The sequence below is a fragment of the Pan troglodytes genome, chromosome 17, assembly GCF_028858775.2.
Source record: "Pan troglodytes isolate AG18354 chromosome 17, NHGRI_mPanTro3-v2.0_pri, whole genome shotgun sequence".
NCBI lineage: Eukaryota > Metazoa > Chordata > Mammalia > Primates > Hominidae > Pan > Pan troglodytes.
In genome coordinates this window covers 30801432-30825715 of record NC_072415.2, presented here as the reverse complement: position 1 = coordinate 30825715, position 24284 = coordinate 30801432, and the positions used below count along the sequence as shown (strand labels likewise).

The following is a 24284-nucleotide window of genomic DNA, read 5'->3' as shown; positions in this document are numbered from 1 at the left end:
TTGCTAAACGTAATTATTCAGTGTCTACTGCTAACTTCTGCAAAGTGATCTGTAGCATCCCATACACTTTCTTGCCATATGCTTCCACAGAGCAGTCATGCAGTGCCTCCAAATGTTTGGATGGATGTCAAATGACTTGTGGTGATTCTTGTGGATTCTTGATTTTGCTTCTAGAAAATAGTACAAAACCTGACCCTATCTCAGTTCTGATTTATTCCATTGCTTGTGGGCATTGGATTAAATAGCATTCAATTCAATAAGCTGTTATGAACCAAATTTTAAGATTTGTCTTTTTTCTGGGTTTTCAAATCAGATTATTTTTCTTTTTATCCCTTCATTGATTTACTTATTTGAATTTCAGTATTTGAAGTCAGAGAGATAAGAATCTGAGTCCTAAAGGCCAAATAGATTAATTTTAGAAATTATAAATACTTAACCTAGAGTAAGCCCTTATTCTTCTTTCATTTGCATTCCCATGGACATTTATGTATTTTTTTGCCTAGAAAAGTGCTGTTTCTTAGTGTAATAAATAAGTGTTAAAAGTAGTTCTCCACAGCTGTTTCCTGGCCCTTGCTATTTCTTTCCCTTCTCTTTTTCTTTTAAAATGAAGAGGGTAGTTAAAAAGAAATAGACATCAGAACTGGAAGTTCACTCTATAACTTCAGCAACTAACACAATATGAGTCTGATGTGTTAAATATTTTTCACTGGCGTTGGCAAAAGCTTAGTGAATTTTGTAAGAGCCATTGTTCTGAAATAAGCATATATTATAGATATGTTAGCAGAATACTTGATAAATCTTATTTGTGGATATTTCTTTTTTTTTTTTTTTTTTTTTTTTTTTTGAGATGGAGTTTCACCTTCTCGCCCAGGCTGGAGAGCAGTGGCACGATCTCGGCTCACTGCAAGCTCCGCCTCCCGGGTTCACGTCATTCTACTGCCTCAGCATCCCGAGTAGCTGGAACTACAGGCGCCCACCACCATGCCTGGCTAATTTTTTGTATTTTTAGTAGAGACGGGGTTTCACCGTGTTAACCAGGATGGTTTCGATCTCCTGACCCCATGATCTGCCCGCCTCGGCCTCCCAAAGTGCTGGAATTACAGGCGTGAGCCACTGCGCCCGGCCCTTTTGTGGATATTTCTTTACCTGTCTCTCAACTACCCAGTACATCCCACCCACCAAAACAGAAGTGATTTTTCTAACATTAGTCAAGAATTGATCTAACCTTTAAATTAGTAGTATGTGTTAAATTTCTTTATAATGTCTTCCCAAATCTATAATACACTTTATTAAGCTATAATGTCTTTTTTTTTTTTTTTTTTTTTTTGAGATGGAATCTCACTCTGTCGCCCAGGCTGGAGAGCAGTGGCATGATCTTGGCTCACTGCAACCTCCCACTCCTGGGTTCAAGCGATTCTCCTGCCTCAGCCTCCTGAGTAGCTGGGATTACAGGAGCATGCCACCACGCCCAGCTAATTTTTTGTATTTTTAGTAGAAACGGGGTTTCACTGTGTTAGCCAGGATGGTCTCAATCTCCTGACCTTGTGATCTGCCCGCCTTGGCCTCCCAAAGTGCTGGGATTACAGGCGTGAGCCACCGCACCTGGCCATTAAGCTATAATTTCTATATAATATACCCATTTTAAGTGTACTGGTTAGTAAATTTTGACAAATATGTACAACTGTGTGACCACCACCGCAGTCAACATGTGGAACATTTTTTTTTCACTGCAAAAAGTTCCCTTATGGCCCTTCACTCTACATTTTCCCCACCCATCTCTATACACAGACAATGACTGATTGTTTTCCATGATTATTGATTATTTCACCTGTCCTAGAATTTCATCTACATGGAGTCACAGTATACACTCTTTAACACGTGGTTTCTTTCACTCAGCATATTTTTTAGATTTCTTAGATTTACATGTTGTATGTATCAGTAGTTCATTCCTTTTTATTGCTGAGTAATATGAATTAACCACAGTTTTAGGCCGGGCGCGGTGGCTCAAGCCTGTAATCCCAGCACTTTGGGAGGCCGAGGCGGGCGGATCACGAGGTCAGGAGATCGAGACCACGGTGAAACCCCGTCTCTAATAAAAATACAAAAAAATTAGCTGGGTGCTGTGGCGGTCGCCTGTAATCCCAGCTACTCGGGAGGCTGAGGCAGGAGAATGGCGTGAACCCAGAAAGCGGAGCTTGCAGTGAGCCGAGATCGCGCCACTGCACTCCAGCCTGGGTGACAGAGCGAGACTTTGTCTCAAAAAAAAAAAAAAAAAACACAACACAGTTTTGTTTTTTGGTTTTTTTTAACCCATGTATTGATGGATGTCTGGGTCATTTCCAGTTTGGAGCTGTTATAAATAAAACCATAAGGGAAATTCATGTGTAAGACTAGGTGTTGACATATATTTGCATTTGTCATGGGTAAATACTTAAGAGTGGAATTGTTGGATCATATGTTGATTTTTTAAATTTATAAGAAACTGCCAAATTGTTTTTAACCCACCATAAACACTTATTTCTTCTTGTCACTTGTTTTGCAGACACTTTATAAAACCCAGGTAAAGGAACTTAAAGAAGAAATTGAAGAAAAAAACAGAGAAAATTTAAAGAAAATACAGGAACTACAAAATGAAAAGTATGTCCATTTTACTTTAGAACAAAAATCAGTACTGCAACAGGCATTCTTAAGTTTTAAGATAGTGAATAGATGTGCCATTATTCTGGTGGGAATGGTATAGAACACAGTTTATTGGGCTAATTCAGAACAAATCAGATTAGGCTGAAATTTGCCTTTATGGTGAAAAAAACAGTGCTATAAATCAACACTGTAGCAATTGCAGAGATTCATTAAACTGACAAAAAGTTGGTTTGACAATTGTTTTCAGGGGTATTGCAATTTTTATTTTTTTAATTTTTTTTTTTGAGATGGAGTCCTGCTCTGTCACTCAGGCTGGAGTGCAGTGGCATGATCTCGGCTCACTGCGACTTCCGCCTCCCGGGTTCAAGCGATTCTCCTGCCTCAGCCTCCTGAGTAGCTGGGATTATAGGTGTGCGCCACCACGCTCCGCTAATTTTTGTATTTTTAGTAGAGACAGGGTTTCACCATGTTGGTCAGGTTGGTCTCAAACTCCTGGCCTCATATTCCGTCCACCTTGGCCTCCCAAAGTGCTGGGATTATAGGCATTAGCCACCATGCCTGGGCTAGTATCAATTTTAAAAGATCTATTTATATATAAATCATGCTGTCTTTGCAAATCATTATTTTAAGTTAGATAAAGGTATTTAAGGTCTTCTTAGGATTACTATGCAGGTTATGGCCGGGCATGGTGGCTCATGCCTGTAATACCAGCATTTTGGGAGGCTAAGGTGAGAGGATCACTTGAGCCCAAGAGTTCAAGACCAGCCTGGGCAACATAATGAGACCCCATCTCCAAGGAGAAAACCTTATAAAGCTATTTCAAGTGTAACAGCTTTATTTTAGAATTCAGCTGACAGGCGCAACAAGATAGTAACTCCTGCGGAGTATCTCATAGCTAGGTAATGTCAGAACAGACACTAGAACTAGTTTTTGAACATTGTTATATTCTCTTTACATTTAATCACCTTTGAAAGACTTGTTGAAAAAAACAATTACAGAAAACAGCAAAACTAATACAGTTCTTATGAATTATGACAAATGTCATTATAACCATCATCATCCATGAAAGAGAACCTTGCTATCCACTTCAGAAGCCCACTATATCCCACCTCCTAATTATGCCTTCTTTCCTCCCCACCTCAAGAGTAATCACCATCCTAATACTAATTTGTTGAAGAAACTGGATTTTTTTTGTCCTGTAGATGTTCCCTCAGTTGCGATTTTATTGATTGCATTTCTGTAGTTGGTTGAACATTCCCCATTTCCCGTATGTTTCCTGGAAGTCAGTAGTTGTATCTAGAGCTCCTCTGCCCAATATGGTGGCCAGTAGCCACATGTAGTTACTTAAATTTAAATTCAATTACGTAAAATTAAAACTTAGTTCCTCACATGTACTAGTCGTATTTCAGGTGCTCAGTAGTCACATGCAGTTAGTGTCTACCATATTATAATAGATGGTACAGATACAGAACATTTCTGACATCCTGGAAAGTTTTATTGGACATTTCTGATTTAGAAGCTTAATCAGATTCAAATCTGATTTTTAGGAGGAAGAAGACTAATTCATATATAGCCTTGTACTTTCTGGTTGCCTATTTCTGTTGTTAACCACTATGGCATTCAATGTTAGATCCTTAATACATTAGGTGTTGCAAACTGGAGATACTCACTTTTATCATTCTCCATTTTTTTTTTGTTGGAATACATAACTTTTATTTTTACTAGTTTTATAAATAAACTTAGACTTTTTGTTGTTTAACTTTGTTGACTTTATTACAAATTAAGTATAATTGCATCTTTTTGCAATTAAGTTGCCTTAATCGAGTTGATTATATTGATTAAAATATTTAAGGTCCAAAATTGACAATAGTTTGTTGCAGAGCTGTATATTATCTTAAATTTTAGCATCACAGCGGGTATAAACATACTAATTCGGTGGCCAAGTATCATAGTTTAGGTAACCTAATTAACTGGAAGCTAAGGTAGACACAAAGCTGCATTTCCTGGTTATTCTCTGATATAGTCATATTGTAGAATCTAGTCTGTTACCTACCATTTGTATGGTATTCACAGTGCAATATGCAATCCCAGGTGTATGCATTCACTGTGAAGGGGACAGTTTAGGCAGAAGCCAATCAGTGATCTGAGGAACAGAAAGAGAAAGTGATTAAAAGTGCCAAATATTCACTCCATACTATATTGTTTCAGAGTTGATATATTTTCTCTTTTTCATCTATTCATCTATTTAAGACAAGTATATGGATCACCACTATTGTGCTATAAGTACTGTGCTTTGTGCAGCTATCCAATTATTAGTAAGTTATGATTCTTCTGGTGCTTCAGAATCAAGTTAGGAGAGATATAATCAAGGTATAGTGGCTATGCCAAAGGATACCTCATCTTACCATGTGGGATTCAGAGAACATTTCCTAACAGAGATCACAACCGATGGAAAGTAGAATTAGCCAGGGAATGGGATGTGGGGAACAAGGGACAATATAGGCAGAAGCCAATCTGTGATCTGAGGAATAGCAAATGGTTAGTTCGTGACAGATAAGGCTGGAGAGAGAAAACTGAGTCAGATTACAAAGGACCTTGTGTATCATGCTGAAGAGTTTAAAATATTGAAAAGTGGGGACTTTTGTTTCTTCTATTGTTGTCTATTGTCTATTCCCAGCACTCCAATCAGGGACTTTCAGAGAATAAGTATTCAATAAATATTGAATAAATAAATGAAGATTCTAAGCTAGTGACTGATAAGTATTTTAGAAAACTCACTCTAAGGAGTGGAGAATGAATTGAAGTAAGGGAAAGCTGGGTGGATGCAGGGAGCCCAATTATATAACCGCTGGAAAAACTTAGATGTAAAATCATAGTGGAAGTTGGCAGTAGGAGGCAAGTGCATAAAACGAAGTAGGAAGTAAAAGAAGTAGGATTTGTAGATTTGGAGGCATAGGGGTAAAGGTTAGGATAATTTTCAGGCTGACTCTCAAGTTTCTGACCAGAGCTGTTGAGTTGATGGTAGTGCTGGTCCCTGAGCTAAGGAATGCCAAAATTGTGAGATGAGAGGAGAGAAGATTATTTTAATTTCAGGCCTATTGAGTTTGAGGTGCCTATGGGATGTCCAAACAGAAATGGATACCACTGTATTTGGGCTTATTGCTTTAGAATGCAGATAAAAGATAAGAACTTGAAGCTGATTTGATAGTCTTTGCATACAGAAACCACTAATATAGAGATCTGTTAAGGTGATTGTGTATCTCAGAGTTTATAAACTCATGAGCCTGTGATGCTATAGGTGTAACTAGGCTGTAATTAGTGGGGTCTAAGTGCAGATATATTCGTTATGTAAGTTGTAAGGATTATAACAAACTGAAGATCTCGCCTTCTCAGTTCCAGCCATTTGTTACCACATGATAACACTGGCCCAGTATGTCAAGATCTTCTGATTTTTCAAGAGAAACCAAGAATCTGAATTTTTATGTAAAAGGCTGACCCAAAACTCTTTTAGGTGTATGTTTGTGTATGTGTGTGTGGATCCCTCCAGACAATTTTCTAGGCATTTGAAATATACCTGTGTGAACAAGAACAAAGCCACTCTTTATAATCTTATAATCCAGAAGAATATGGAATTATTGATTATTGAATTCTTTTAAGAGGTAGGAGAATAAGGGTGAGAGATTGACCTTAAATATTATTAAAGACAGTCTTTCATTATGGAGAGTTGTAAAGGAAGTCTGGATGAATATATAGATGCAGGGGGCACTGTTGTAGACTCATTTGGTCCTCTCAGGTAGCAAATTGTAACCCATAGTATAGGATCAGAAGATGCAAAGGCTGAGGAAAGACTACTAGCTCCTAGACTTTTAAGGAATGGGCAAAGGAAGGGAAACCAATAAGCTACCAACAGTGTAAGAGAAGATCAGAGCAGGATATCACAAAAGCTGGGGTAAGAGAATATTTCAAGAAAGAGAAAGTGATTAAAAGTGCCACATATTGGCCAGGCATGGTGGCTCACGCCTGTAATCCCAGCACTTTGGGAGGCCGAGGCAGGCGGATCACAATATCAGGAGATTGAGACCATCCTGGCTAACAGGGTGAAACCCCGTCTCTACTGAAAATACAAAAAAATTAGCCGGGCGTGGTGGCAGGTGCCTGTAGTCCCAGCTACTCGGGAGGCTGAGGCAGGAGAATGGCGTGAACCTGGGAGGTGGAGCTTGCAGTGAGCCTAGATGGTGCCACTGCACTCCATCCTGGGCAACAGAGTGAGACTGTCTCAAAAAAAGAATAAATAAATAAAAATTAAAATAAATTTCAAAAAGTGCCACATACCCACAAAGGTCAAGAAAAACAGTCATAAATTGTCCATTGTATTTATATTGAAGGTTATTCCTTATCTTGGTGAGAACAGCTTCTAAATAGAGATGAGAATAGGTATTAAAGTAGATTGAGACTGAATGGAAAGGGTAAAACAAGAGACAGAGTATATCTAACAGCCTGATTAGCCTTATTTCTATTCAACAAACCAATTAGTCACTCTCCTACTTCCAGGTATGTACATTGCTCTTCTCTCTGCCTGGAACAGTTTCCTCCAAGTATCTACGTGGCTTGCTCCTTGGCCCTTCTCCAGGTCCACATCATTTGAGAAGGCCTTCCCTGAATATGCTTTTTAAATTGCAAACATCCCCACCCCACTACCTTGGTGCCCAGTTCATCCTTCCCTATTTTATTTTTCTCTGCAGCACTTATTCCCTCCTAATATAAAACTTTCTTACCTGTTGTATTTATTGTTTTTGTTTTTCCGCTAGAAACAAAGCTCTATGGCAGGAGGAATTTTCAGATGTTTCATTCTTAGGTTCAATTCATTGCTGTATGTCTAGCATCTACAATTGTAACTGCAGCATTGTGATGCTCAGCAAGTGTTTGTTAAATTAAACAATTCAGGAGACTTGGCTGTTATGGCAAGGGGATGTAGCAGTAGCTAGAGGAGAATGTGAAGGAGAGCACTTTCTTTTTAACAGTAGTGTAAACTTGAGCATATTTAAATGGAGCATGGGAAGGAGATCAGAGTAGGAACAGCCCCACATCTATTCATTCAAATAAATAAAATTTCTGAGCGCACTCTATGGGCCAGAGAATTTTCTAGGCATTTGAAATATACCTGTAAACAAGAACAAAGCCACTCTTTATAATCTTCTAATCCAGAAGAATATGGACTTATTGATGATTGAATTCTTTTAAGAGGTAGGAGAATAAGGGTGAGAGATTGACCTTAAATATTAGTAAAGACAGTCTTTCATTATGGAGAGTTGTAAAGGAAGTCTGGATGAATGTATAGATGCAGGTAATTTTACCCTGAACCATCTAATTCTTTCTTGCTTTTTCTCTTGCACAGTAGCATAACCAGGGATAGAAATATATTCTGGATTAAATAGGTTTTCTGGTGTTTTAAAGTATAACACAGATACTTTTATCTTAACACAAAGCAGAAACTCCAGGTAAGAACATGTCATGAACCTGAAGCCCTGTATTATAGTAGCTAGCAGAACCACTCCCAATATTCTTAGATTTGGCATTGGCAGCATTTCCTTTCTTTTCCTAAAGTACTAACTCTACTACTCTCCTAAGAAAATATTTCACATCTCGTGTCTACTCAGATCTCCAGCTTTTCCTTATTCTTGTACTTAGCTAATGGCCTTGCTTCCTAAAAATCAGAAGAGAACATCTATTCTCTTTCACCACCATAGCTACTAACTTGTCTGCATCAGAGTAGAGTATCACAAAAACTGGGGGAGGAGGATATTTCAAGAAAGAGAAAGTGATTAAAAGTGCCAAATATTGCTGGGCACGGTGGCTCACGCCTGTAATCCCAGCACTTTGGGAGGCTGAGGCGGGGGGATCACGAGGTCAGGAGATCGAGACCATCCTGGCTAACATGGAGAAACCCCGTCTCTACTAAAAATACAAAAAATTACGGGCGGGCGCCTGTAGTCCCAGCTACTCGGGAGGCTGAGGCAGGAGAATGGTGTGAACCCGGGAGGCGGAGCTTGCAGTGAGCCGAGATCACACCACTGCACTCCAGCCTGGGTGACAGAGCGAGACTCCGTCTCAAAAAAAAAAAAAAAAAAGTGACAAATATTGAGAAAGGTCACAAAAAAGTTATAAATTGTCCATTGTATTTATTTTGAAGACTACTCATTATCTTGGTGAGAACAGCTTCTAAGTAGAGAATAGTACCTATAAACCCTGCCTTCCTTCTGATGATGTAAATGGACATCATGAGCTAACGCTCTTATCTAATGCTAGTCCCTCGATCCTATCTCTTCCTGCCTACTTAAGAATATGACTTGGCCGGGTGTGGTGACTCATGCCCGTAATCCCAGCAATTGGGGAGGCCCAGGTGGGTGGATCACTTGGGTCAAGAGTTCGCTACCAGCCTGGCTAACATGGTGAAACCCCGTCTCTACTAAAAATGCAAAAATTAGCCGGGCATGGTGGCACATGCCTGTAGTCCCAGCTGCTTGGGAGGCTGAGGCAGGAGAATCGCTTGAACCTGGGAGGTGAAGATTGCAGTGTGCCAAGATTGCGCCATTGCACTCCAGCCTGGGCAACAGAGACTGAGTCTCCAAAAAAAATTATGATTCCAACAATTCTCTTATCTTTTCTACATCAATTTTTACCTTTTTGTAGTCATTATCATTGTTATGTAAACATATTTAGATATCTCCTCTAAAAACAACCCTCTTACACCGGGCGTGGTGGTTCACGCCTGTAATCCCAGCACTTTGGGAGGCCAAGGCGGGTGGATTCCCTGAGGTCGAGAGTTCAAGACCAGCCTGACCAAAATGGAGAAACCCCATCTGTACTAAAAATACAAAATTAGCCGGGCGTGGTGGCACATGCCTCTAATCCCAACTACTTGGGAGGCTGAGGCAGGGGAATTGCTTCAACCCAGGAGGCGGAGTTTGCAGTGAGCCCAGATCACACCATTGCACTCCAGCCTGGGCAACAAGAGCGAAACTGCGTCTTTTAACTACATTATCTACATGGTAGCCACCATCCCACTTTTCTTTTTTTTATAGCCAACTTACTTGAAAAGTAACATACCAGGTATCTTTCACCGTCTTCTTCCATTCTCTCTTGAGCTCACTCCAGTCATACTTTTGCATTCATCATGCTAACAAAACAACTCTTCTCAAGGTCAGTGGGGTCTTCCTAATAGTGACTTCTCAGTTCTCACCTTATTTCATAGCAGCATTTGACTTAGTTGATTACTCTCTTGAGAAAATGTCTTCATTTGGCTTCTGTGACACCACATGCTGTATTTTCCTTATTGAACTGGCTACTCTTTCTCAGCCTCCTTTGTTCCTTTTTCCATTCTAATTGCTGAGACCCTTAAAAGTTTGGAGTGCTCAAGGGATTACTCCCTACTTGTTCTCATCCAGCCTTGTGGCTTTAAATGGTGTCAGAGTCCAAGTACATCCTCCCTTGAATTCCAGACTTACGTATCCAGCTGTCTAATTGACATCTCTGCTTGAGTGTTAAGTACCCCACATTTAACGTGTCCAGAAAAACTTCCTGATTCCCTCACCTTGCGAACTGCTCCTTCCTGTCTTCCTCATTTCAGTACTGAACAATTCTGTTATTCCTAGTTGTTTAAGTGAAAAATTTAGTCATCCTAGACTCTTCTTTTTTTCTTACACTCTAAATGCAGTCCACCAACAAATTTTCCCAGTGTTAACTAAAAATTATGTATAGACTCTAATCACTTCTCACCACTTGTACCATTTACTGACCTGGTCCAAACTGCCATCATCTCCAATCTTGATTATTTCAGTAGTCTCCTAACTGGTATCCCAGCTTCTGCCATTGTCCGCCTACTGTCTGTTCTTAATACAGCAGCCAGAATGATCTTTCTAAAACACCAGAGTACCAGAATAAAAGTCAAAGTCCTTGTATTGCCTTGGAAAGCCTTACAGTATCTGTTGTTCTCTTCCCCCTACTTTTCTTCTACTGTTGTCTTAGCAGAGAGGCCTCCTTGATCAACCTGTAATAAAAGTGATCATATTCATAACTTTCCATATTTTATCTTGTATTATTCTCTGTGGCATACTATATAGCACTTGTTCATTTTTTAAACTGCCTGTACGGCCCCACTAATGCATGCTCCCTGAGGGCAGGAACTTTGTTACTGCTGTGTCTATTTATTTATTTTTGAGACGGAGTCTCGCACTGTCACCTCAGCCTCCCAAGTAGCTGGGATTACAGGCACATACCACCACACCTGGCTAATTTTTTGTATTTTTAGTAGAGATGGGGTTTCACTACGTTGGCAGACTGGTCTCCAACTCCTGACCTCATGATCTGCCCGCCTCAGCCTCCCAAAGTGCTGGGATTATGGGGGTGAGCCACTGCTTCCGGCCTGCTGTATCTCTTAATTCCTAGAACAGCGTGATGCATAGTAAACATAGTGTAGTACTTAGTAAACCTTCAAGTAAATAGCTGTTGGGTGAATTAATGAATTTTCTCTGTGTGTGTGTGTGTGTGTGTGTGTGTGTGTGTGTGTGTGTGTGTGTGTTTACTATATGTCTCCCTCTTGAGGCTTCAGGCAGAAAGTTTGAATTGTAATACTCACTAGAAAATAGGAGGTGGAAGTCACTCATTCAGAACATATTTATTGAGCACCTACTCTGTTCAGGGAATACAGTAGTGACTAAGAGAGCTTATCCAAGAGAGGCTCTTTGAGAAGAGTAGGCAAACTGGAGTTGTCTTGGTCTGAATGTCAGTTCTGAAATGTTTTAGTATCATTTCCAGGGAGCATTCTCAGATTAGTTTGTAGTGATTTGCAAATCTCTTATAAGTTTTCATAATCTCATTTAATTTCGGAGCTGGAAGGGACTAGTTTAACCATCTCATTTTACAGATTTGATGAAACTGAACTGCAGGAAGTGTAAGGGACTTGCCCAGTGTCTCTACTCAATTAGTTAATGATAAAACAGAGATAAAGTTCTGGGTCTAGCCTGCTGATTAACAAGTCAATGACTTTTCCACTATGCCATGCTGCCTTCCATTCCAAATCCACAAGAAATTTCTTTTCAAAAGCAGACTATTTGCTATTGCTTTATTACCTTTTTTAGTTAAGCACAATATGAGATAGAAAACTAAATAGTTCTTTTATAATTTTTCAACATGTGAGAGGTTAAATTCATTACTTTTATAGAAAGTTTGCAATGGATTTAAATTTATTTTAAGCAATAAAATAATTCTTTTTATCATTTAAAGTTAATTGTGTTTTTAAGAATATGATTAAGTTGGAAGAATGAACTGCATTTGTTTACATCAGTTTCTCTTAAAAAATTGTTGCAGAGAAACTCTTGCTACTCAGTTGGATCTAGCAGAAACAAAAGCTGAGTCTGAGCAGTTGGCGCGAGGCCTTCTGGAAGAACAGTATTTTGAATTGACGCAAGAAAGCAAGAAAGCTGCTTCAAGAAATAGACAAGAGATTACAGATAAAGATCACACTGTTAGTCGGGTAAGTGTGATAGTCAGGTAAGTTATATAAAATTTATTTAAATCACAATAGGTCACATCTTGAAGTATTAGGGTAAGTGTGTGTGCAAGTGTATTTACTTCTGTGTTAATATATAGTGGTCATTCTGTACTCATGTATAAAATAGTTTGTATAATACCAAACATTTGTTAATTATTGAAATTCTTGTTCAAGATATTGGGCTTTTGTTTGTATAGGCACAGAACCAATGCAATATTGGGCTGTTTTTCTGGCTGTAGATCTTATTAGTTATATTTCATATGAAGTAATGGCTTAGCTTAAATTCATTTGTTGTTCTCTTAATACATTGCAACTGATTTTATGGGCCAGAATTCTGTGAAATATAGAGAAACATTTGGGAATGAAGAATTCTTGGGATAATATATAAATCCATTATAAGAAAACCAATACTCCAAACAATTACCTATTCCTGAAGTTTATACTGTAATCTATATAGAATCATGGGACTAAAAAGAGGAGTTAGATTTTTCTTGTAAAGCCACTATCAGTCACTCTGGGTTCCAGTTTTGCCCCTAAGAAGTTATACGGTCTTGGCAAAGTTGGCTTTAACTTCTCTAAGCCTCAGATTTCTCATCTATAAAATAGAAATAGTAATATCTCTTCCACATGATTGTTATGAGGATTAAATAAGACAGTAGACATAGAATGATTAATATAACATATAACAAGTAATGATTATATATTACTAAAAGTAATCTATAAATAAATGTTTTTATTATCGTTTTCATCATCAATATTCAGATAAAGATATTGAAGTCCAGAAAAAGTATGACTTGCTCGGGGTCACATACTAGGTTAATCGCAGAGCTAGAACTAAATACAAATTTCTTAGTTTGCAATCTAGTTATCTTGCCATTACATATGCCCCCCTTTTGTTCATACATATATCTATATGCATACAATGAAATAGTTTTTGGATGCTGTTAACTACTTTTAAATATTTTTGATGTAATTATATTTACATATTTTAAGCTGGAAACCAGACATTTGCTGTAGTTCAGCAGTGTCTGACCTGTCTTTATCTAGCAGTATATTTAAAGGTTATTGCCTGAAATATGAGAATAGCAAAGAGGCTGGAGCTTAAACTTTTGTGTGCTTTGTTTAGCTTGAAGAAGCAAACAGCATGCTAACCAAAGATATTGAAATATTAAGAAGAGAGAATGAAGAGCTAACAGAGAAAATGAAGAAGGCAGAGGAAGGTATGTAGAATTTTTAAAAAATCATGTTAAATCAAATTCAGTGATTTATCTTTACCTATGTTGTGTTAGGTTTCTAAGATACCTGTTTTCATATATTAAGTAACTTCTGTAGCCTTAAGAATTATCTTAATGAAGTTACTGAAAGTACTATGTAATGTATACTTATTTGGATAATTAAAGACATTGTTAGTTTGAAATGCAGAAATTAATACCATACAATAACATTTAAAATAATTTGTTGACAGAATATAAACTGGAGAAGGAGGAGGAGATCAGTAATCTTAAGGCTGCCTTTGAAAAGAATATCAACACTGAACGAACCCTTAAAACACAGGTATACATGCTTTCGATCTTTTCCACATGTTCATTTTTGAGTTAATCATTGCTCTTTATGCACTTTTTCCTAAAACCAAGGCTTATAAGGTTCAAGCTTTTCATCAGAACAAATAAATTCTCTCCCCGCTAACTATAAAAAACTTATTTGTGAAATAGAATTTCAAGGCCAGGCGCGGTGGCTCATGCCTGTAATCCCAACACTTTAGGAGGCTGAGGCCAACACTTAAGGCCAGGAGTTCGAGAGCAGCCTGGCTGACATCAAAACCCCAGTCTCTACTAAAAATACAAAAATTAGCCAGGCGTGGTGGTGCGCTCCAGTAATACCAGCTAGTCAGGTGGCTGAGGCACAAGAATTGCTTGAACCCAGGAGGCAGAGGTTGCAGTGAGCAAAGATCATGCCACTGCATGCCATCCTGGGCGACAGAGCAAGACTCAGTCTCAAAAAAAAAAAAGAAATAGGATTTCAGTTAAGAAAGCTAACTTGCCTAGTAATATTGTATAGTTGTAGAAGTTAAGAGTATGTGGCCAAGGCATAGAAGCTTTATTTGCTAGTACCCAACATCAGAGTAGGATTAGCATACTCTTGATTCAGTACTGGGTTGTAAAGTTAACCAAAGAAAGGCTCCTGGTTCTTACATTTAAGTAGTGTGATAAGTCAGTGTTAGTTACTTGTGCTACCAGTTATCATGTCTCAACCATCATGAAGTTGTCCTAATTTTCATACACACAAAAAGTCCTGCTTCCTGATTTTGAAGAAAAAAATACATTTTAGTATTAAATTGGATGACTACACTATTGATCTTTATTAATAATATTTTAATAGGCTGTTAACAAGTTGGCAGAAATAATGAATCGAAAAGATTTTAAAATTGATAGAAAGAAAGCTAATACACAAGATTTGAGAAAGAAAGAAAAGGAAAATCGAAAGCTGCAACTGGAACTCAACCAAGAGAGAGAGAAATTCAACCAGATGGTAGTGAAACATCAGAAGGAACTGAATGACATGCAAGCGGTAAGGTTTCTGTGTGTGTATGGATATGAGTGTGAAGGATTATTTTCTTAAATTATTTCTGTATATACTTGTTATCTATTTATCTTGTTTAGATTGGGAACAATCAAGGGTTCTGCCTGTTTGGTTTCAGACTGAAATTGGGATATGGCTGTTATAATATTAACTATAATTGGGGTAGAGGTTTTGAAGTATTGTAGCTTATTTATTTTCTCTAGTCAAGACTCACTTTTTTGAAATCAAAATAACAAGCTTAATTTTTTGATACCCCTTGGCTTGTTAATAGAACAAAATTGAGAACCTGGTCTCGGGCACTTAGATCTAAGCTTTTTAGCTCCATCAGTTAGGGTTTTCTGAAGTTTTCTATACCTTTAAAGCTACTTCGTTTGGAGCCAGAAAAGCATTTTCTTTTGTTGTAACTTTTTTGTTTTGATGGCTTATGTTTGAAAACAAAAACAAAAACTCTTTTTAAGGCAAGGAGAAAAGGAATTTGTCCGAGCAATGTATTACTGAGAAAGAACTTGACATTTCTGTAGTGTATCAAAATCTGTGGTAGCAAACATTCATGAAGTTTACTGTACATTTTTAGTATTAGCAATTTAAATTATCATATTTCAATTAATAATGTTGGAAATTGTTCTAGCTTGATTATATTATCTTGATACTTTTCAAAATTAGCAATTGGTAGAAGAATGTGCACATAGGAATGAGCTTCAGATGCAGTTGGCCAGCAAAGAGAGTGATATTGAGCAATTGCGTGCTAAACTTTTGGACCTCTCGGATTCTACAAGTGTTGCTAGTTTTCCTAGTGCTGATGAAACTGATGGTAACCTCCCAGGTAAGAATAATTCTGTATCATTCAAACATGTATAAATGTCATGGAAATTAGTGTATATTTCTTTCATTTGGTTTTCTACCTCCTTGTCATTTTGTCCATGGATTCCTAAGAGGGAATTCTGATTTCTGATAGCCAAGGCCTGATGATGATTATACACTTGGTGTATTTTGTGGAGTAGAGCAGTTGTAAGCAATCTTAGGCTATTTAAATAGACCTAAGAAGCTTTACCTGAATAAAAACCATAAGAGGTTTATGAACCTATTTTGAGCAGCCTAAGTCCACAGTGAGAGTCAAAGCTGCTACTACACATCTCACTATTTTTTAAAAGTTGTACATTTTTGTGAGTAATAGCTCTTTAACATTTTATGTATTCTTGTGCTAAAACTAAGAACTGTACTTTATCATCAGAACCACAGCAGCTACATATAGAACCCTATCTAGTGGAGTAGTGATCAACTTCAGTCAGACTTTGCTAAGTTTTAAGTTTGGGGAAATAGATAAAATGGGTTGGGCAGTGCAGTAAGAGGCTGGGGGTGTCAAATAAAGGCAGGAATGAGTGGCTAAGATTTGAGACTTTTTTCTGTGTCTTCTTTTTTCCAGTGGAGAATCAATTTAAAAATAAACACAACCTCATTCTTGGTTTAATCGTCATGTAAACTATAGTACATTTATGTACTTTACAGAGATGAGAAATACACATACTATAAGTTCAACTTAGAAATAAAATGAGTAGGTTATCATTATTAAAACATGCATTTACATATACACAGAGTCTTAGTTCAGAGTCTTGGAAGTTTTGTATACATGGTAATAAACTTGAAAATAGATTTTAATTAGTGTATTTTCTGAATAATACATAAATAGGAAGATATTTATGAAGCAGCATGTTTGATATTGGGATTCTGTTTGAACAGATATTACTTGTTACTGTGAATTTGATATAAGGAACTAGATGAGTCACTCAGAAAATTTTATAGTATCTTTCTTGGTCAAGAAAGTGGGACTCAAAGTGGGAAATGAATTCAGCTCCTCTCTGTATGCTCTGTGATCCCTGGCCTCATTCTTGTGTGGCTTTACTAGGTCAAAATCAGGTATCTGGGAATGGAAAGGCAGTGAAGAAATATTTCTTATTTTAATGGTCAAGGAACTCCTCTGTTTACCTATTTTTGGCTCTCTGAAACTGCCTACCTCTTGAGAAACTTGCAGATACACACGATTCATTATTGTAGGATCACTTTGAATTTAATAAGAACCTGTAGCTTTAGTAGTTGTTTGAACATCTTTCTAAAGTTAGACTTAATCATCACTAAGAATATGACTTTTAGAAGTGTTTGGCTACATTCTTTCAATTGTTGAACTGAATTTGTAGGTTAGATTCCCACTTCATTAACTCTGAGATACTTCTGGAGTTATTTAGTGTAGGGGTTTTACTCTATGTATTTATGTATGTATGTATGTATGTATGTATACATTCTTACTCTATGTATATATGTATGTATGTATGTATGTATGTATGAAACAGTCTCACTCTGTTGCCCAGGCTAGAGTGCAGTGGCGTGATCTTGGTTCATGATCCTGCCTCCTGGGCTCAAGCGATCCTCCTGCCCCAACCTCCTGAGTAGCTGGGACTACAGGTGCACATCACCACACCCGGCTAATTTTTTAAATTTTTTGTAGAGATGGGATTTCACCATATTGCCCAGGCTGGTTTTGAACTCCTGAGCTCAAGCTATCCGCCTGCCTTGGCCTTCCAAAGTGCTGAGATTGCAGGCATGAGCCACCCGCCTGGCCGACCTTGCTCTATTTAGTGTCAGTTCGAAATCCTGACCAATTTTATTTTTATTCCACCCATTTCCCTTTAACTATTTATAATGCCTTATATGCTCCTTAGTTTTCTTAGTATTGGGTTAAATATGTCAGAAATGGACACATTATTGGTGAATGCTAGTTAGAAGATTTGAGTTGAAAGGTGAGCTGGTGGGACTGCTAATGAGGAAAGTGATTAATTTTACCCACCATCGTGGCTGATTCAGAAAGGCTAAGCTCATAGTGCCATCAGCTGGCTTCATTGGCAGACTTAGGCTGGGAATCCATTTAGGTTTCAGAATCCTGACCTAATAAATTGACTTATTGAGCAAAGAGATTTTTAAGTGTTTCTACTGGCTCCATTTTCAGTATATTTCTTAGAATATTAGTGTACTTTCAGGAATTTTGTTTTTAAGGTTATCAAAGTCCAAACCAAGTGGGGTGGGGAGTACTGGTGGCCATTCTCCCTTGCTAGAAAATGAGGCCAGTTAATACCTCTTTTCCTATTACTGTGTTCTTAATTTTGAGACTTTATAAAATCTCAACAGTGCTGAACCTTGACTTTCATATTGGAAGTAGAAATTAATGGATAGTCTTTGTCAATATTATTTACCTCTCTGTGGGTCAGATATTTTGCTAGTAAATTGAAAATCTGTATTAAATCCACCATTTACTAGATGCTCAAAAATGGTCCCTGGCAAATAAAGTTAAGGTTTTGCATTCATATCTAGGAAGAATTGTTAAAGAATGTTGATATTCATTCTTAATATTAGATAGTTACATATCATTCAAGTGTCTAAAAAATGTCTTGAAGGTAATGGCTAATGATTAATTTTTACTTCAGTTTAGAAAATAAGTAAATGAATATACGTACTAAAAAGGAGAGGGCTTTGAATAGATTAAGTTTACTCCAAGTTAAAATGATGGCTTTTTGAAATATGGGTCACATTTTTCAGTTTTTTTTTAAGTAGTTGGATGGATAAACTGACAGTGCAACTTTTATTATTTCTCTTATATTTCATCATTCAGTATAAAGATTATAATTTAATTATCTTGCACATCTAGAACGCAGCCTCTATGAATCCTTAGTGGCCATTTTGTTATTAACTAGCTTAAATATTAAATCTCCCTTCTAAAATTCCCAATTCTAAAAACTTTATTAAAAAATGTTACTCCTTCTCTGACTTATAACTCTTTGAAGTTCTTGAAGCCACCTTCATTCTCTTAATTCTTTTATGTCTTTATCCTCTCTTTGGTTCTGTAGCAGGTTGTGACCTAGCACACAATACAAACATAAAGATTACCCTTAGGGTTATGGATGCCTGTTGCCTAGATGACAAAAAACTTTAATGTGATAACTGTTTCTTTTCCTCATTCTTTCTCTTTCCTTCTTTTGGAACTGTTAACCTAGACATCTGAAGAGAATGTAGAAATAGATGATGGATTGGGAAAACTTGGTATTGATACTCCAGTAATATTCATTATCTCTTATGGATTATTTGTATCATACCCTTTTCCATCCAGCTTGACCTTAGGTTATGTAACTTAAACCTGAAAATGGTGGATCTCTTGGTGTGTTTCCCAATATTTGAATATATGAATGTTTCTGACCTTGCCCAAATCTACAGTGATTTGAAGTTGGTGTATCTGACTTGTTGAGTATTAATTAATTTTCTTTTTTATATCACTTTTGAATTTAATTAAAGTGTTTTGAAATGGTTCTTTAGCCCTGTTTCTTAAGCAGTATGTTTGTGGTATAGCTAAATAAATTAGGTAGTCTTCAGAGGTTAGCTCTGATGTTTGAATTGGCTATATCGAGTATTGATGTACATATAGTTAGATTGTCTCTTATTTGGGTAAAGAAATCGCTGATATTGCAGTAATATACATCTAACTTCTTATAAGTTAAAATTGTTCTACAAATATATTGTATAAAATTTAGAGCCAAGTTGTTTTTGTACATATGTAGAATATTATTAAGGATAATCCAGACTTAGAGGTTCTCTCGGTGGGAGTTTCATTTAGTTATCTGGAGAAGCTGTTTTCTGTGCTTGTGATATAAAAGATGGAATTTACAGCATTATACCTCCAGATCACCACTTAAGTTACAGGTGGTCCCGATTTTAGAGGAGGTCTTTATATATTTTAAAAACTGGTAAGTATATTATCTTGCAACTATGGTAGGCGTAAGGAAAGGAAACGCAGGAGAAGCTAGTATGTATTTTTTATCTGTTATTATTGAGCTTAGTTCAGTTGCTTCTCTGAGGGAATTCACCAGATGGAAAAACTAAAATTTTCTCCCATGACATTGTTGTAAATTGGCAAAAACCTTCACATATTCATGACACCTTTATTTGCATTCCAGATTTCTTCATTTAATTTATTTTCTCCCTGACCCTCTTCATTTAATTTAAATATGAGCAAATGTAGAATTCTGGCTTATTTGACTCATAAGATTCCCTTGATATATAAAATTTCTAAGGAACACTGAAATGACAGATAAAGCCATACCATATAACAACTTATTGAAGATATATTAAAGAAAACTGGCAGGTTAACCCACATCTAGAGCCAGAAAGCATAAATATTTTTGACATTGATTGTCACAAAGAAATAATGTGAAAGTATAGGGTATTTTGGCATACAAATTTTGTGTAAATGTCAAGAATTCAAAGGCTTTTATATCTTTGTTTTTGGTGAGGAATTACTAATACTAAACAACTTTGTATTATCAGATATTAAGACTCCTTTTCATTCTCACTAATGTTCATCTTAATGTTTTCCAAACTACACTTTAAAACCAGAGCTGCAATTTCTACCACACTAATGGGAAAATTTCTGGCAATAACTTTTTTGCTTTTATAAGATAAAATATTGGTGAATGATCAATATGTGATCAACAGTCTTCTGCATGCTATTTAGTATAAAACTGCCTGTTTGGTTTTTAAACTGGAACCACTATTTACAAAGGATGACTTTAATTGGCTAATTCAGAAAAATGCAGAATTACAAAATAATCAACAAATATCTGTCAAGTACCACCTCGTTGTGTAAGGATATATAAAATCAAGTGTTAAGATATGGTCCTTGCTCTCACAAAACTTACCAAGGAACTACCTAAGCAACAAAATAATTACTTCATGAACTAAATTGCAGCAATTAAAGCTAGGTGCTGTGGTACATGCCACTGCTTAGGAAGCTGAGGCTCAGGAGTTTGAGGCCAGCCTGGACAACGTAACAAGACTTCATGTCAAAAAAAAAAAAAAAAAAAAGGAAAAAGAAAAATGTTGGGAGAAGAGAGGGATCATTTTGAACTAAAGTTATCTCATCATTTCCTCCATTTTAACAATTTATATGAAGAGGAATAACACAAGCAAAGGTGTGGAGACATTACGTACCTGGTGGGAGTAGGGGAAAAAAATATTTCCCACAATTCAGTCAACTGCAAAGCTTGTTTGCGAACAGAATAGTGTTGTGCTCTAGAAACATAAGCTCAGAAATTAGACTGCCGGGGTTTGAAACCATAGAGCTTTGATAGATACTGATAGAGTTGCCTTGCCCAAGTCCGTTTACCCGGCTAAGCCTTAGTCTCTTCTTTTGTAAGTGAAAGATGACAGTAGAACCTTTTCCGAATTCCTCGGAATATAATATCCTGTATTCATGGACTTATACATAGGTTAAATATGAGATATTATAAAGCATGTGGCAAATAGTAAATTTATGAATAAATAAATCAGTAAATGTTACCTATTGTTAACTGTTACTGTAAGACTGAGTTTATAGCTTTTAAATTATATGAAGGGGGACAATATATTGCCTTAGGATTACCATTTGAATGATAGTATAATCTCATATTTTAGTGTCATACTTTGAAATTGGTTATTTTTCTATTCTTTTGTGTTTCAAATATAAGGTAGATATGGAAAATAGTTAAATTGAATGGATTTTCTTATTTCCAACCTGATCTAAAATAACTATTTCTAATGGAGTTGTCTTTATCCCCCAGATATTTCTAGTAGACATTAGTTATATTTAAACAATAGTAATAATTATTATAAAATGCCTTGATCAAATAGTCAAGGAATTCCTGGTATGCACGTACTAGTTGAAATAATGGCAGTAGACCAAATGGATTCTGTGTTGTTTTTACTGTTTATCAAATTGTGATATCACAAACTTAAGAGGCTTTAAAACTCTTTAGTTTGAGTAGAATTGTAATTGAACTTAGCACTAGAGTTAAGTGCTCCCCTCAACCAAATTTGGACAATTTTATTGAAATAGTTACAAATTCAAATTGAAGTTGTTTTACCAAAAAGCTTAATCAGAATATTGTACTGAGAAAACAAATAAAATACTTGTCTCTTATTCTTTATATCTAGTTGATTCTGCCTGCATTCCTTATTTATTTATCTTCTATTCTTGTCTTCTGTGAGTAATAGGACACTTCTATACTTTTGCTTGCTCTTTCTTGTGTAAATCATGGCTCTGATTTGTTCCACTTGCTGCATTATTTTTTTCTTTCTTTTTTTTTTGCTGATTATTTTTATATGAATGTTAAATGATAAAGTCTTCTATATCATATCCCATTTAAGCTGCAATCCATTCCAGTCTTGCCTGGCTCTTAAGGGTATTGTTACTTCATACTTTTGTAATTGATTACTAAATGTTAAATTGTATGGGAAAAGTGGCTTGGAATTTTTTTCTGCAATATTTGTATGGCCATTAAAGTTGATTTGTGTGATTGAAGCATGGAAGAGCAAATTATAGCACTTATTCATTTAGTTGTGTTCAATTGCTTGTTGCTGCATGCTGTCAGACAACTTTTAATAGTTTTTCTTTTGTTACAATTTAAGACTGACTAATACATATATTCTTTTTCTCCTAGAGTCAAGAATTGAAGGTTGGCTTTCAGTACCAAATAGAGGAAATATCAAACGATATGGCTGGAAGAAACAGGTACCATATACCTAATTATTTTCTAACTGGTATTTTGCTCTGTATTTTACTTTGGAGCATAGAACTTATATTAGCTACTTTTTTTTACTAGCATTTATTTTACATTAATACAGTATAATCTAGATATTAGTGGCAAATATTATGCTTATCACTTTAAACCAAGTTAATGTTGCTCTTGTAACTCTTCCCCCTTTTTTCTTATTTCAGTATGTTGTGGTAAGCAGCAAAAAAATTTTGTTCTATAATGACGAACAAGATAAGGAGCAATCCAATCCATCTATGGTATTGGACATAGAGTAAGTTGCCTTTGATTGAATTTTAAAGGGGTTGAGAGCTAACTTTTGATAATTATTTTTAGACTTAAAATTTATTTTATATTTTGTGTTACTTCAGCACTGTTACCTACTTTTCTGTTTTTCTTAAGCATAAATGTTGACATTATATTAAATCTTCAGCAAAATGTGAGAAGGAAAAATGTATATACTTATTTCATGTATTTGGAAGACAACTTTTTTAGTTCAAGTGTTTAGTACTTTGAGTTCAGAGAGCATTTCAAAAAGTATAGTCAGCTGTGTATCAGTGGGTTCCATATCCACAACTGTGGATAGAAAATATTTGAAAGAGGGCCGGGTGCGGTGACTCACACCTGTAACCCCAGCACTTTGGGAGGTCGAGGCAGGTGGATCACCTGAGGTCAGGAATTCAAGACCCGCCTGGCCAACATGGTGAAACCCCGTCTCTACTAAAAATCCAAAAATTAGCTGGGCGTGGTGGCAGGCGCCTGTAGTCCCAGCTACTCAGAAGGCTGAGGTAGGAGAATCACTTGAACCTGGGAGGCAGAGGTTGCAGTGAGCCGAGATTGCGCCACTGCACTCCAGCCTGGGCCACAAGAGCGAAACTCTGTCTCAAAAAAAAATATATATATATAATATTATATATTATTTTATACATATATTATATATAATATATATAATTAGAAAATTAAAAATAACAATATAACTATTAATAGAAATTTCTTTTAAAAATACAGTATAACAACTGTTTACATCGCATTTACACTGTATTATGTCTTATGAGTAATACAGAGATGATTTTAAAGCATACAGGAGGATGTGCCTAGGTTATATGCAAATACCACACCATTTTATATAAGAGCCTTGAGCATACTTGGACTTTGATATTTTTGGAGTTTCTGGAATCCATTCCCTGTGGATATAAAAGAACAACTGTGTAGGATTCTTTGGTCATTATTAAGGGGAAATATAAATATATCTGTTCTTTTGTAATGATAGGTCAAAGAGGCCTATAATATAGTATTTTTTCTTATATTCATTCTAAAATCTTTTCTTAAGTATTGCTGCTTATATTATCATAGATTATGTAGTATGTATAAAGATGAGTAAATTCCATCATTAAGGAGCTTACCGACTAGTAGGAGAAAAGGCAAAACATATTCAACAAAATATATATTCAAAGTCAAGTCTGGTAACTGCTTTTTAAAAGAAATATATATATAAAATAAAGTATTATCATCCCTTTGGAATTAAGTATTTGTGGAGCTGGTTATAGTTAGAATGTAAAAAGAATTAAGCAAGTCCTAGAGAATACTCTTATTTTATTTTCTATTTTTTTAATAAACAGCTTTAGTTGTCAAAATTTAAATTATCAGCTTAAGCGAAATAATACATAAACACTAGTATGAAAGATACTATCTTTCAACTAATTTAAATACTTTTTAGATTGATGAGAGATTTCTTTCCTCTCTTTATTAAGGTATAATTTCCCACAATAAAGTTCATAGATCTTAAGTGTTCTCTTCAGTAACTTTTTACAGTTGTAAACACTCATATAATCACTCAATACAAGATTTTAAAAAATCGTATTTCTTTAGAAAACTCACTTGTGGCTGGGCACAGTGGTTATGCCTCT

The 24284-nt window shown here is 36.2% G+C and overlaps 1 protein-coding gene across 5 annotated transcripts in view; it reads left to right on the top strand.

Annotated features, from left to right (window-relative positions):
- The window catches only part of ROCK1 (Rho associated coiled-coil containing protein kinase 1), a 159734-nt gene that overhangs the window by 127395 nt on the left and 8055 nt on the right, over positions 1–24284 (top strand). For 4 of the 5 annotated variants that reach the window (XM_063796020.1, XM_016933419.4, XM_001151982.5 and 1 more), the window contains 8 exons: positions 2543–2637; positions 12007–12172; positions 13317–13410; positions 13656–13744; positions 14570–14758; positions 15434–15593; positions 22285–22355; positions 22563–22651. In XM_063796020.1, coding sequence (XP_063652090.1) covers positions 2543–2637; positions 12007–12172; positions 13317–13410; positions 13656–13744; positions 14570–14758; positions 15434–15593; positions 22285–22355; positions 22563–22651 — 953 coding nt within the window. Of the gene's footprint in view, positions 1–2542; positions 2638–12006; positions 12173–13316; positions 13411–13655; positions 13745–14569; positions 14759–15433; positions 15594–21778; positions 21894–22284; positions 22356–22562; positions 22652–24284 lie in introns of those variants that run through there. The other variant, XM_054671994.2, reaches the window with a different exon arrangement.